Source organism: Salvia splendens, chromosome 4, assembly GCF_004379255.2.
Source record: "Salvia splendens isolate huo1 chromosome 4, SspV2, whole genome shotgun sequence".
Taxonomy (NCBI): domain Eukaryota; kingdom Viridiplantae; phylum Streptophyta; class Magnoliopsida; order Lamiales; family Lamiaceae; genus Salvia; species Salvia splendens.
In genome coordinates this window covers 4,750,178-4,763,303 of record NC_056035.1, presented here as the reverse complement: position 1 = coordinate 4,763,303, position 13,126 = coordinate 4,750,178, and the positions used below count along the sequence as shown (strand labels likewise).

Below are 13,126 nucleotides of genomic sequence, written 5' to 3'. Positions count from 1 at the left end.
ATTAATCAATAAAAAGATCTTATTGATTCTGAGGTATAACATTAGTGTCACAATAGGCAAATAGCCATAATTTAGGAAGAATCAACAAAAAAACTAAAGCAAGTTCAAGATTGATATGCATTATAGTGCAGTACCAACAACTGACTCTCAAAATCTAGTGAAAAAACAGAGCAATCGGAATCAGGCGTATGCAATAAATTAAGATGTTACATTGGAAAAAGGCGTTCTATTCGATTTGCTAGAAATTTCCGACTAGGCTCTTTGATGTTGAAGCTCCCTACTCGACTTTATCAGAGGAATCTATAGACCAATTTGCCTTCCATGCAATGGAGGGCGATAGAAGACGTTCTGTTCTCCATCCTGATGATCGGAGCTGCCAAGCAAGGATAAACTAAAAATTACAACTTCGGTTTATATGAGAATGGCAGTCCTTTTCTCATTTCAATTCAAGAACTAAATGTGAACATCATGATTGGAATATGGCTATTGCTTCTACTTTTTCAATTCCTTATCCCTAAGAACAAGAGGAAAAATCGAAAATTAGCATTAGTATTTGCAGGAAGTACCATAAGAAGAAAGTCTTGATAGTTTTTATCCATCCATAACTGGCTCTGGATATGCATAGATTGATTTTTGTCGTCGAGTTTTGCCAAAACGAGAGCATGCATGAAAGCTAGTAGGATATCTGCTGCTGTCGAATCTCTATGCATGATCACATCAACAAAACTCTTTCTTGGAAGTAGTATGTACATTCCTAGCAAAACCGAAAGGAGTTAAGAAGACTAAGTGTTGATTTGAACTGGCAACTGTAAGAAAGAGGACAAATGAGATGAACCTTTGTTGTAATAAGAGCTGGCAAGACGCGAGAGATCTACCCTGTTCTCCATAAAATGAGAATTTACAAATCAATATAATCATGTTTCCGAAGTTATTAGGTCTAGTCACATGCTAAATGTGTTAGAAGAAAATGCTCGGGATGAGTAAGTCACTAAACGTAGGAATCTGGGAAATGCTTGTCAAAAGAATAACAGTACAGTTGAGAACTTACACTTCATCATTATTAAGTGAAGAGATCCGGACACTTAAGCGTACCCTTGCCCCCAAATTTTCTACCCTGCTCGTCATCCACGAACTCATCCACAGAGGTAAAATATGTTCCATTAGAGAGACCTCTTTTGGTGAAAGAACTAGAAAACAAAAAAATCAGCGTTTTGGAATCTCAAGTCCTACAGTTTCATAATATCAGAGACTCGATGTCTCACCTTGACCAGTCTTTATGTAATGTGGCAAGAGAATCGAGCTTCTTTCACAGTTTAATGTGCTGAGTGTAAGGCAACGAACAGCCCTGTAGTTTGCTGCAAATAAAGTAGAAGACTGAGTTAAGGTGGATGCAGTTGCAGGTTATTTAGTTCAGACAGAAGAATCACCGGGCAATATAAGCAATAAGACTATCAGAGGAGACTAACCATACATATGAAAGACGGTGAGAGACAGAAAACAAAACCATATGGCCATTGAATGTCCCATAGTGATGTGGGCGAGAAGCATTCCTAGAGCCATCCCAAACATCGTTGCTAGAGTCTCTTGGCTACCTTCCTATCTCATTCCAGGAACAAGTTTCAATGTATAAAAACGATGAAAAAATTTACATTTACTGCAATATACTGACCGACCCTTTAAATGTAGCGTATTAGTACCTTAGCAGATATATCAGCTGCATTGTTCTGAAGAGCAAAATGCTGTGTTAAGGCGGCTCTAGTTGCACCACTGGCAACCCCAGCTATTAAGTAGCACATATGGAAAGAATTGGAGCAGAAATAGTTAATATGACTGAATATGCATGATGTCTTGAATTAATGATTCAACTATCTTTCAAAACTTACTGAATGATCGTGATATGCTTCCCAAGCATACAAAGGGGAAAGAAGGTCCATCAGCATCCCTGCAACAAATTCAGTCCTAGTCTCAAATTTGAAGCTTTAGAAATGAGCTGATTAATATTGTAAAAGAATCGATAAATATGACAACTACCATATCAGAAAGAAATATACAAGAATGCTACATAGTAAAAAATATAATGCAGCCCAATCAAATTGTAGTAGCAACAACAGAAAAGATATTGGAAAATAGAGGTGAAGACAGTTTTACCAAGGTCATTCATGAGATCAGTAACAAGACGACACATTTTGGCATTGCTATCCAGGTCTGCCCCCTAATGAAAAGAGAATGTGGTGTGAGGGGTCTTAATCGCATTACCAGACAACATTTCATGGATATATAAGGTTAAGTAATATAGCCTTTTTACTTTTCTGCCATTTCACATGCATAGTGGTAAATCCAAAAAAACCAGTGATATATTACCCGGTAAAATGTAAACAAGACACCTCCAAGCATTCCAGTTAAATCTCTCAGAAACCACTGACATATGTTTTTAGAATGGGATTAATAAACAGATGGAGAAAAAGCCACTTGAACTTTCAAATGATTATCATCTTGCACCATGTAAAAATAATTAAACAAACCGTAACAGAATGTACACCTGAAATGTAGCCCCGATAACTGTGGCTGATTTCTCACCAACACCAATGGCACTTAGAAGAGCCTAAAGCAACTAATATGTGCACTTTAGTCCTACATACATATGACATATCAAAAGGCTAAAGATTGTAACAATCTTATTACCTGTGTGGAAAGCATTGTTCTCACATAAGTCGATAGGCCCTGCAACAAACCTTACCAATCAATATCGAGGGCAAAAACACTCCGGAAATAATGAAAAAACTAGAAAAACAAAGGGTTGGCAACCTGCAATGAATCCCATATCTGAAAAGGGACATAATCAGGAGTCACACTGCCTGGAAATCCCTGCAATTTTGTGCCAATTTCAGATGAAATGGAATTTCTCCTAACACCAATCAAGCTCATTCATCACAAATACTGAAGTTCTTTTCCACACAGGTTATGGCATTAACATTTCTTACTGTGCTTGAAATAACACAGTTATTGGAAAACACACATCCATCAAGTAATTCTCTACGAAGAAAGATTAATAGCGAGGAACATATCGACATTTCACCTCAGGAACAAAGGCGTCGAGGATTCTCCGAGAAAGATGATTGAAACGGAGAGATGATTTCCGTACGGTGGCTCCGGCGACAGTGAAAGTTGCAGTCTTTGTGAGTTTTGAAGAAGCGCTGCCGTTCCATTCTTCAATCACTGAGGTCTCCGGTTCCATTACTGCTTCTCTAGACGTGCTACTATCAAAGTCAAGACTTCATATTTTTCTCGGAAGCAAGATTACAAGAGCACAATAGCAAATTAATAAAGGTAATAAAACAAAATTACTGGAGTATAAATTAAGGAGAGAAAAAAACACAAAATTTATTGCACAATTAAGGAGGGTGAAAAACACCAGATAGAAATTTTAATGGGGTTAAAAACAGAAAATGAAAAAATAGTGGGGCCAAAAATGAGGGGCGGTAAACGAAAAATGGCGAATTAGTGGGGCCAAATTTATGTTACTAAGTTTTAATTAGGCGAAATTTGTGCAATGACTGCAATTAGTTTAAACTATTTTAGTGATTCTTCTTCCGCCGCCGGCAACTGAGGAGGAGAGAGCGGAAGAAATGCGGAGAGCAGCGAATTTTCTTCTTTCAAGACGACACTTTTCATCATCAGAAGCAGAAATCCCAAGCCTATATTCATTCCTGCAACCCTCAATCTTCGCGCTCAGAAAAAACCCTCAATCACAAGAAACAAACAAACCCAATCAGAATCCAGTTTCGAACTCCATTTCGCAGCACCAAAAATCCAGTCTTGAAGCCGCCCTCTATCAATCCCTTCTCGAAAGCGACACCGACGTGGCGTGGAAATCGTTCAAGTCACTCACCAGCGCCGCCGCCTTTCCAAGCAAGCCCCTCACGAACTCGTTAATCACGCACCTGTCCTCGCTCTCCGACACCCACAATCTGAAAAGAGCGTACGCGTCGGTGGTTTTCGTGTTAGAGAAGGATCCGTCGTTGCTGGAGTATGAGAGCGTGAGGGCCCTTTTGGTTTCCATGAGAGAAGCCAACACCGGCGCCGCCGCGTTTGCGGTGGCGAAGAGCATGCTCAAGAACAGGTTTTTCATGCCGTTTGAGATGTGGGGCTGCGTGCTCGTCGACATATGTAGGAAAAATGGGAGCTTTTCTGTTTTTTTGGGTGTGTTTCATGAGTGTTGTAGGATGGTTCTTGAGGAGAAGGTGCATTTCATGAGGCCTGATTTGACTGCGTGCAATGCTGTATTGGAGTGTTATTGTAGGGAGTTTGAATCTGTTGTTGATGCAGAGAAAGTGGTGGAAACAATGTCGTTGCTAGGGATTAGGCCTGATAAGGTGACATTCGGACTGCTTGCGTATCTATATGCCGTGAAGGGGCTGAATGAAAAGGTGGTTGAGTTAGAGGGTGTGATTGAAAGGCTTGGTGGTTTTGATGCAAGTGTTCATGTGCATAATCTGATTTGTGGGTATTTGAAGTCTGGTGATTTTGAAGCAGTTTCAGCTGCTATAATACGCAGTGTGAGAGAAGGGGGGGACGAGACCGGGTTGAGTCAGGGGACTTGTGATGAAGTGGTGAGAGGGTTTCTACAAAATGGGGATCATAAGAGTTTAGCTAGCTTGATCATTGAGTGTCAAAAGCTTGAATCTTCATCTCTTGCGGTGGAGAGATCTTTTGGTTATGGTGTCATCACTGCTTGTATCAGTCTCGGTTGTCTAGAAAAGGCTCATGGTGTTCTTGATGAGATGAATGTTCATGGTGCTTGTGTTGGATTAGGCGTTTACGTGCCAATCTTGATGGCGTATTGCAAGGAGCAAAGAACTGCTGAGGCTGCTCAGTTGGTTACAGAGATTAGCAGCTTAGGGTTACAGTTGGATGTCGGTAGTTACGATGCTTTGATAGAAACATCCATGTCATGCCAAGATTTCCAGTCGGCCTTCTCTCTGTTTCGTGAGATGAGAGAGTCGAGAATGCATGATCTGAAAGGCAGTTACTTGACGATCATGACCGGCCTAACTGAGCATCACCGGCCTGAGCTGATGGCATCCTTCTTGGATGAGGTTGTCGAGGACCCTAGGGTTGAAGTAGGCACTCATGATTGGAACTCGATCATCCATGCCTTCTGCAAGGCCGGGAGGATGGAGGACGCGAGCAGGACTTTCAGGAGGATGAATTTCCTTCACTTTGAACCGAACCAGCAGACGTATCTGTCCCTCATTAACGGATATGTGACCATAGAGAGATACTTCAGTGTTCTGATGCTTTGGAATGAGGTGAAGAGGAAGATTTCTGGCGAGGGGGAGAGAAGATTCGAATTGGATCATAGCTTGGTTGATGCTTTTTTGTACGCGTTGGTGAAGGGCGGGTTCTTTGATGCTGTGATGCAAGTTGTGGAGAAATCACGGGAGATGAAGATATTTGTTGATAAATGGAGGTACAAGCAAGCTTTCATGGAGAAGCATAAGAAGCTGAAGGTTGTGAAATTGAGGAAGAGAAACTTGAGGAAAATGGAGTCCTTAATTGCTTTCAAGAATTGGGCTGGTTTGAGCACTTGAAAAAGGTTTTGCGTCCGTGTTTGGCTGCTCGGTGTCTTTTCAACCAGACACGCTGCAGCCCATTGGGTCGGCATCTAGGGAGCTCTGCTGCTGCTTGAGCATCGGAGGTGGTTAGCAGAGCTGGAATCGGGTCTCAAGAAACGAGCATCTGGAAGCGAGTTGCAGGCTAACTACGGCCTCTTCAATGGTGACGAGATCTGAGAAGAAAGCAGGATGCAGGTGGAAGAGTTCATAGTTTGGATATGCTCTAATAATGCAATTGATCTTTGCTTTTACCAAAGTTAGTTAATTAGTTAGTCATCTTTCTGCGTTGTTGAATTTTGGTATTGGTTTAAGATTGTTCATTCACACACTTAAATGAAAATTAATTTAATCATCCAATTTCATATACTGGAGCACTAAAAAATAAGTTAAGAAGACAATAGACATAAAAGCTTTGGTGCAAACTATTGTTACACTAACTGCATCTGGTGTTTGGTTTTCACTTTTCATGAATAAAATCATATTTTACATAACAGTTTTTTTGGTTGAAGAGGTGTATTTGCAAATACTCCATTTTGGAAGAGTGAGACAAATTTGTCCTCCACCATGGACACATCAATTTCATCCATTCGAAAGTGGGGAGCCATGACCTGATGGAAAATGAAAATTGATTAGGAGAAATGGTGGAGGAAGACAAAATTCTTCTATTGCTAATTACATTGACAGTCACCTAAAGTTCTAAACCCCTTCTAATTCTGCAAACTGAGATTCATAAAAAAAGCATCTGTTATTATTGGTCAAAAAGCAGAGAACAATTTAAAATTAAAATAAGAGTATACAAGCAATAAACAAACAATTTAGAAGAGATAGCCAAAGGGGAGAATTTCTCCAAACCGTGTAAGAAGGAGAGGATGTGTTGTGGAAGAATTTATCCAAACCGTGTAAGAAGGAGAGGATGTGTTGTGGAAGAATTTCTCCAAACCGTGTAAGAAGGAGAGGAAAGCAGCGAATGTAAATTGTGAAGACAATTACAAATGCAGTGGGGCCCTCTCCTTACTCTTGGGCCAAACACAAGTAAGAGCATCTCCAGTGGGCGGATGTCCCACTCGGACATCCACTAGGACATCCCGAAAATACCTCCCGCCACGTCACTAGGACTTCCCATCCCACTGCCACGTCACTAGGACATCCCCTTCACAATCCGCCCTTCCCATCGCCCTTCCCACTAGGACTTCCCGCAATAAAAAAAATCACAAATTCACAAATAAAACAATTTACGTTTACGAAAATAAAATTTCAACACGAATACGAACGGGAAAAATTAACAACTTCATTTAAAAAAAACTTACATGATTTGAAAAAAAAATTACATAGTAATAAAACAAAAAAAAGTACTAACATCAATGTCAACCCTTCCGCGTCCAAACCTCTTCGATAATATCGTTCTGAAGTCGAACATGGGCATCTGTTTGCCGCATGTCGGCAAATGCACGCATCCGCTCGACCTCTCCATGAGGTACCCCCATATTCACATTCGCGGTGGCCACGCCGTGACTTGGACTTGCACCCGTATCATCTTCATTGGTCCACTGAGTCAGTTCCGCACCTTCATTTTCGACAATCATGTTGTGCATTATGATACATGCGTACATGACATCGTCGATGTTGGGAATATACCAGTGCCGTGCAGGACCCTTGACTACCGCCCATCTACTCTGGGGCACACCAAATGCCCGCTCCACATCCTTGCGCGCTGCTTCCTGACGGCTCGCAAAGTATGACTTCTTTTGTCTGAGCGGATGCTTGATTGTCTTCACAAAGACGGGCCAGTTTGGGTATATCCCATCCGCCAAATAGTATCACATATTGTGCTGGTTGCCGTTGGCGACGAAACTGATGGCGGGACCAACGCCCGCGCACTGAGCATTGAATAGGGGCGACGACTGGAGAACGTTGATGTCGTTGTTCGACCCGGCGACTCCAAAATAAGCATGCCATATCCACAACCAGTAGTCAGCTACAGCTTCTAGAATCATCGTGGGATGCTTGGCTTTGAAGCCAGTAGTGTACATCCCCTTCCAGGCGGCGGGGCAGTTCTTCCACTCCCAATGCATACAATCTATGTTGCCCAACATCCCAGGGAACCCGTGGACCGACCCATGCATATCTACCAGACTTTGGCAGTCTTCGGGGCTCGGACTCCGAGGATACCGCTCACCGAATATCGTTCTCACGCCCGCGCAAAAATTCTGCAGACACTCGACGGCTGTCGACTCGCCAATATGGAGGTACTCGTCGAACATGTCGGCCGCGCCTCCGTACGCCAGTTGTCTGATTGCGACAGTGCACTTCTGCAAGGGCGTGAGTCCGGGTTTGCCAGCTGCATCCTCCCTGATCCTAAAATACAGGTATCTTCTCTCTAAAGCACCCACGATGTGCAGAAAACAGCGGACGATGCATCCTAAAGCGTCGCCGGAATAAGGCTTCCCCAAAACGCGGTTGCGGTGCGAAGTAGTCTGCATACAACCGAATATGTGCAGCAATGTGATCACGGGGTACTGTAGTTCGACGATGGATCGGCCGAGGTACCGCAGCCTGCTGCCGCCGCTGCGCCCTCTGCTGTAGCAGCCTATCTATCGCACCTTCCACAGCGACTTCCAATTCATTCTCGCTATCACTGTCACTAGACATTCTAGATATACTTGAAATTAGAGATGTAGAGAGAGAAACTTGTTAACACAAGTGGTGCGAATGAAATAAAATTCAACGAGCCGTATATATAGAGTTTAAAAAAATTAAAAAAAATTAAAAATCGGACGTCCGACCCACGCCACAATGGCGGACGTCCGCCCGCCCGTCGCGCCGACGTCCTCACGGGACGTCCGTATCCGACCTCCCCTGCCACAATGGCGGACGTCCCGGTCGCCCGTCGCGCACGTCCGACCGGACGTCCGCCATTGGAGATGCTCTAATAAGTAATTCAGAGAAATTCACTTTTAACTATCTATTAAATACAGTACATGATATGTGACCTTAAATTTTTTAATCATGTAGTAGAATATATTCAAATTTTAAAATGACTAAATGACATTTTACAATAGAATTTAAATGCCATCAGATCAGATGAAGGCACAACGACGGAATAAATTTATATGTTCACACTAGAATTTGAATTTCAAGCATTCAAGTTGGACGACGAATTAATTTATAGGTCCACACTATAATTTTAATTTCTAACATTCAAAATTCCAACTTGTATGGTGGTTTTGCTCAAAGTCTCGATATGAACGCCAACCGTTCCCACTCCCAAGAGTCCAATTAAATATTTTATCTGTCTCACAATAAAAGTCACATTTATAAACAATAAGAGTTACATTTCACGATAAATAAAAGTCACATTTTGTCATTTTGATTTGTTTAACGGTAAAAGTTACATTTCACGATAAGACTTACGTTTCACTTTTATAACTAAATGCGCCACATATATTAAATCGAATGTAACATAAAAGATTCCAACACTTGTTTGACTCAATCGACGTTTCTATATATATGTCGCCAAAATCAAGAACTGAAAAAGAGAGATTCAACTACAAGCCTCACTTACACGAGTGTTCAAGTTGGATCAAATCTTTTGCTCTCCCATCCCCATTTACGGTTTACCTAGAGGGATTTAATCATCCCTATTTGAGGTTATTTCCAACCCCCTCGCTTTGAATGATTCATTCTTTTCCGATTCTTGATTGCTGTGATCTCTGATTGTACTAGTTTCGTTTAGTAGAACTATTGTCTTATTAAGAATTTTAATTTGGATCCCTTGAATTCATACTGAGAGAGGCTGCAGTAATAATGTTGATGTAGTGGTAGTAGCTTTGACTTTCTTATGCCCACTTGCAGCTTTTGGGATAACCAAAACCAAGCCATGCTGTGTGATGCAATGATTGAGGTGTGGAGTGCTGCTTAAGAATGTGCATGACTGAATGATTTCTTAGTTTATCTTTGGCTCATGGACTTGTAAACAGTAGATTTAAGTTTCTTGTAGCATATTTTAGTCAGGATTGAATGAGTTTGTGTTAATATCTAGAGCAAGAAAATGCAATTCAACAAGTTATGTTAATGGGCGTTTCGAACTACACATTTGGAAGCTCGGCTAATATTTTGTCACACACTTCTAATGGCATTGATTTCTGAATTTAGGTGTAATGAGATGAAAGTTTTTGTGCACCTCGCGGTGGTTTTATGGGCTCTGGTGAGCCTCGAAGAAGTAACAGCAAACGGGGTTCAACCCCTTTCGAGAATTGCTATCGAGAAGGCTGTTATTTCTTTTGATAAGAATGCTTATGTTAAAGCTTCTCCATCAGTTCTTGGAGTCAATGTAAGTTTTCCATTTAGGCAATCTGTCTGACACTTTTCTGTTAGTTGTACTCTTATCATTTGCAAACTGGTTCGTTGTAAGAAACTGATTTCTTATATGGTTAAATTTGACTTGAAACAACTTCCTATATCAGGGAAACAACCAAGATTGGATTACTGTGGAATATAAGAGCTCAAATCCGTCGGTTGAAGACTGGATTGGTGTATTTTCTCCGGCCAACTTCAGGTAATTAAAGAAAATGCATTTAAGTCACTTTAGGATTTAGTGTCCTTATATTTTGATATTGCACAGTTAACTAATTTTAGAAATTTCAATCCATTGTTCTCAGTTCATCTACCTGCCCCAAAGAAAACTCGAGCGTTAAACCGCCATATTTGTGTACAGCACCCATTAAGGTTTCGTCTGATTCCAGTTTGCAGTAATTCTACGAAACAAAAAAGTTTCGGCACGCTACTTTTGAATCTAAAAAACTACTAATATATGTATGGTTTGATATATCTGCAGTATCAGTTTGCAAATTTCAGCAATCCAAATTACAAGGATACAGGCAAAGGCTCTTTGAAGCTACAGTTGATTAACCAAAGATCGAATTTTTCATTTGGTTTATTTTCTGGTGGTGTCTCAAATGTAAGCATCCTGCTCCACAGATTATACTGTTTGTTCGTCGGGTTATAGTTGTCATGATGAAATGTGGATATATATGTATGCTTAATTTATTTCTTTTTTCCCTGGAACAGCCAAAGCTGCTGGCTGTGTCAAATGTAATCGCCTTTGTTAATCCTAATGCGCCTCTATATCCGCGTTTGGCACAAGGGAAGGAATGGAACGAAGTGAGTTCTTATCATATAAGCACCTCTTCGTATGCAGAGGCATTTCCCTGGGGTTCTGATGATGATCCTCCTTTCTTGACGTTATGTTCAAGCTTTCCCTAACAAACGAGAAAAGACTAATTTTTTTGAAATGTTGGTGCTTAGATGACCATCACCTGGACTAGCGGTTATGCTATTGAGGGAGCACAGCCTTTCGTTCAATGGGGTCCAAAGAACGGTCCACGGTTTCGTGCCTTGGCAGTTACATTGACATTTGATCGTAGCAGCATGTGTGGTATGTTAAATTCCTATTTTATATCGATTTAACCTTCGGTTATAGGGAAATATGCTTCCATATTCGATGTTTTGTGGTAAATATTGAAAGATGATCACATATTTTGTAGGTTCACCCGCAAGAACAGTTGGATGGCGCGACCCTGGATTCATACATACTGCTTTTCTTAAGGACTTGTGGCCCAACTCAATGTATGTTTTATGTCACAAGATAATATCAGACCATTTTTTAGGAATATTACATGAATAATGCTTCTTCAGATACTTATCTTTTGTAAAGTTTTCGGCATCTAAAATTTCAGAAAACCTAACTATTGGTTGTTCAGGTACACCTATAAATTGGGGCATTTTATGCTTGATGGCACAAACACAATTATCTGGAGTGATGTTTACCAATTTAAAGCTTCTCCATATCCGGGTCAGAACTCTGTGCAACGAGTCATCATTTTTGGCGATATGGGAAAGGTTACAACTCCTTTCAGAAAGCACTTTTTACTGTGTTGGTCGCGTTTTTACTGCCTCAGAAGGATTCAAGTGACTGAGAAGTGTGTTCTGGTTTTTCTGCATTGTTTGTGCAGGATGAAGCTGATGGCTCCAACGAGTACAACAATTTCCAACGCGGTTCCCTCAACACAACCAGGCAGCTCGTGGATGATCTGGAGAATTATGACATAATCTTTCACATAGGAGACATCTGCTATGCTAATGGATATCTCTCTCAGTGGGATCAGTTCACTGCTCAAGTGGAGCCTATTGCTTCGAGGGTCCCTTACATGATAGCCAGGTAAATTGTAGTTTTCGACCAAACTGATCATCGTGCTCTCTCTCTCTCTCTCTCTCTCTAAATATTGGTGGTTTCCCCTGAAGTGGCAACCATGAGCGCGACTGGCCTGGATCAGGTTCGTTTTATGAGAACATTGATTCGGGTGGAGAATGTGGGGTGGCGGCTGAGACTATGTTCTACGTGCCTGCTGAAAATCGAGCTAAATTCTGGTATGTTAAATTGACTTCGGATATATCAACTTTACCAGAAGTTGCCTTTTCATTACAATTAGTTTCTTGCTTAGAAATGCATGATTAAAGTATGCCATGTACAGGTATTCAACGGACTATGGCATGTTCCGATTCTGCATAGCGGACTCCGAACACGACTGGAGAGAGGGAACCGAACAATACAAGTTCATTGAGCACTGCCTGGCGTCCGCAGACAGACAGAAGCAACCTTGGCTGATCTTCCTTGCCCACCGCGTTCTAGGCTACTCGTCTGATGCTAGCTATGCTATCAAAGGATCATTTGGAGAACCAATGGGGAGAGATGACCTTCAGAAACTCTGGCAGAAGTACAAAGTCGATATAGCTGTCTACGGCCATGTCCATAATTATGAAAGGACTTGCCCTATATATCAGGTAAAAACTCAATCTAATTCTATACTACATTCTTCATTCAATCTATAATGAAATGAAGATTCATGATTTTGAACAAATCTATACACATTCATCACCATGTTTCTGCAGAACATCTGCACAAGCAAGGAGAAGAATTACTACAAGGGGGGTTTGAATGGCACAATACACGTAGCTGCTGGAGGTGGAGGCGCCAGCCTCTCGCCATTCTCACCTCTGCAACCTAACTGGAGTTTATTCAGAGACCTTGACTACGGGTTTGTGAAGTTGACTGCGTTCGACCACTCCAACCTGCTGTTCGAGTACAAGAGAAGCAGGGATGGGGAGGTTTACGACTCCTTCAAGATATCCCGGGACTACAGGGACATCTTGGCCTGCACCATTGATAGCTGCCCGAGCACGACCCTCGCCTCGTGACGGTCTTCTCACTCTCCAGCTTTATCATGTTTTCTTTGTCCTCCAACTTCAGAGCTGTATGCATACATGCATTTGTAATCTCAGAACATTGAATGAAGGGTGTATTATGTGCTATTTGCACTACATTATGTATACTTTTACTGAGGCTGGTTCATTGCAATTTTTTACTACCTTTTTTCAATATTCTGGTATAAATATGATACTATTTCTTTGTGTTTTGGCTTGGGTAAGCAGATGAAATTTTAATGAAAATAAAT

General features: G+C 41.3%; 2 protein-coding genes and 1 pseudogene across 2 annotated transcripts; 2 read left to right on the top strand and 1 right to left on the bottom strand.

Annotated features, from left to right (window-relative positions):
- Position 1: 1 nt before the first annotated feature.
- Positions 2–3,528, bottom strand: LOC121798036 (annotated as a pseudogene).
- A 48-nt stretch (positions 3,529–3,576) lies between these two features.
- Positions 3,577–5,967, top strand: LOC121798035 (pentatricopeptide repeat-containing protein At1g69290-like). Its single transcript, XM_042196856.1, has one exon. The coding sequence runs from the start codon at positions 3,627–3,629 to the stop codon at positions 5,589–5,591; it is 1,965 nt and encodes a 654-aa protein (XP_042052790.1). The 5' UTR covers positions 3,577–3,626; the 3' UTR covers positions 5,592–5,967.
- Positions 5,968–9,083: 3,116 nt separating this feature from the next.
- LOC121798034 (probable inactive purple acid phosphatase 1) lies at positions 9,084–13,087 on the top strand. Its single transcript, XM_042196855.1, has 14 exons — positions 9,084–9,262; positions 9,768–9,945; positions 10,079–10,170; positions 10,274–10,340; positions 10,450–10,572; positions 10,683–10,775; positions 10,920–11,049; positions 11,159–11,240; positions 11,375–11,513; positions 11,627–11,832; positions 11,916–12,041; positions 12,146–12,455; positions 12,564–12,922; positions 12,968–13,087. The coding sequence occupies exons 1-13, from the start codon at positions 9,123–9,125 to the stop codon at positions 12,867–12,869; spliced, it is 1,992 nt and encodes a 663-aa protein (XP_042052789.1). The 5' UTR covers positions 9,084–9,122; the 3' UTR covers positions 12,870–12,922; positions 12,968–13,087.
- Positions 13,088–13,126: the final 39 nt, after the last annotated feature.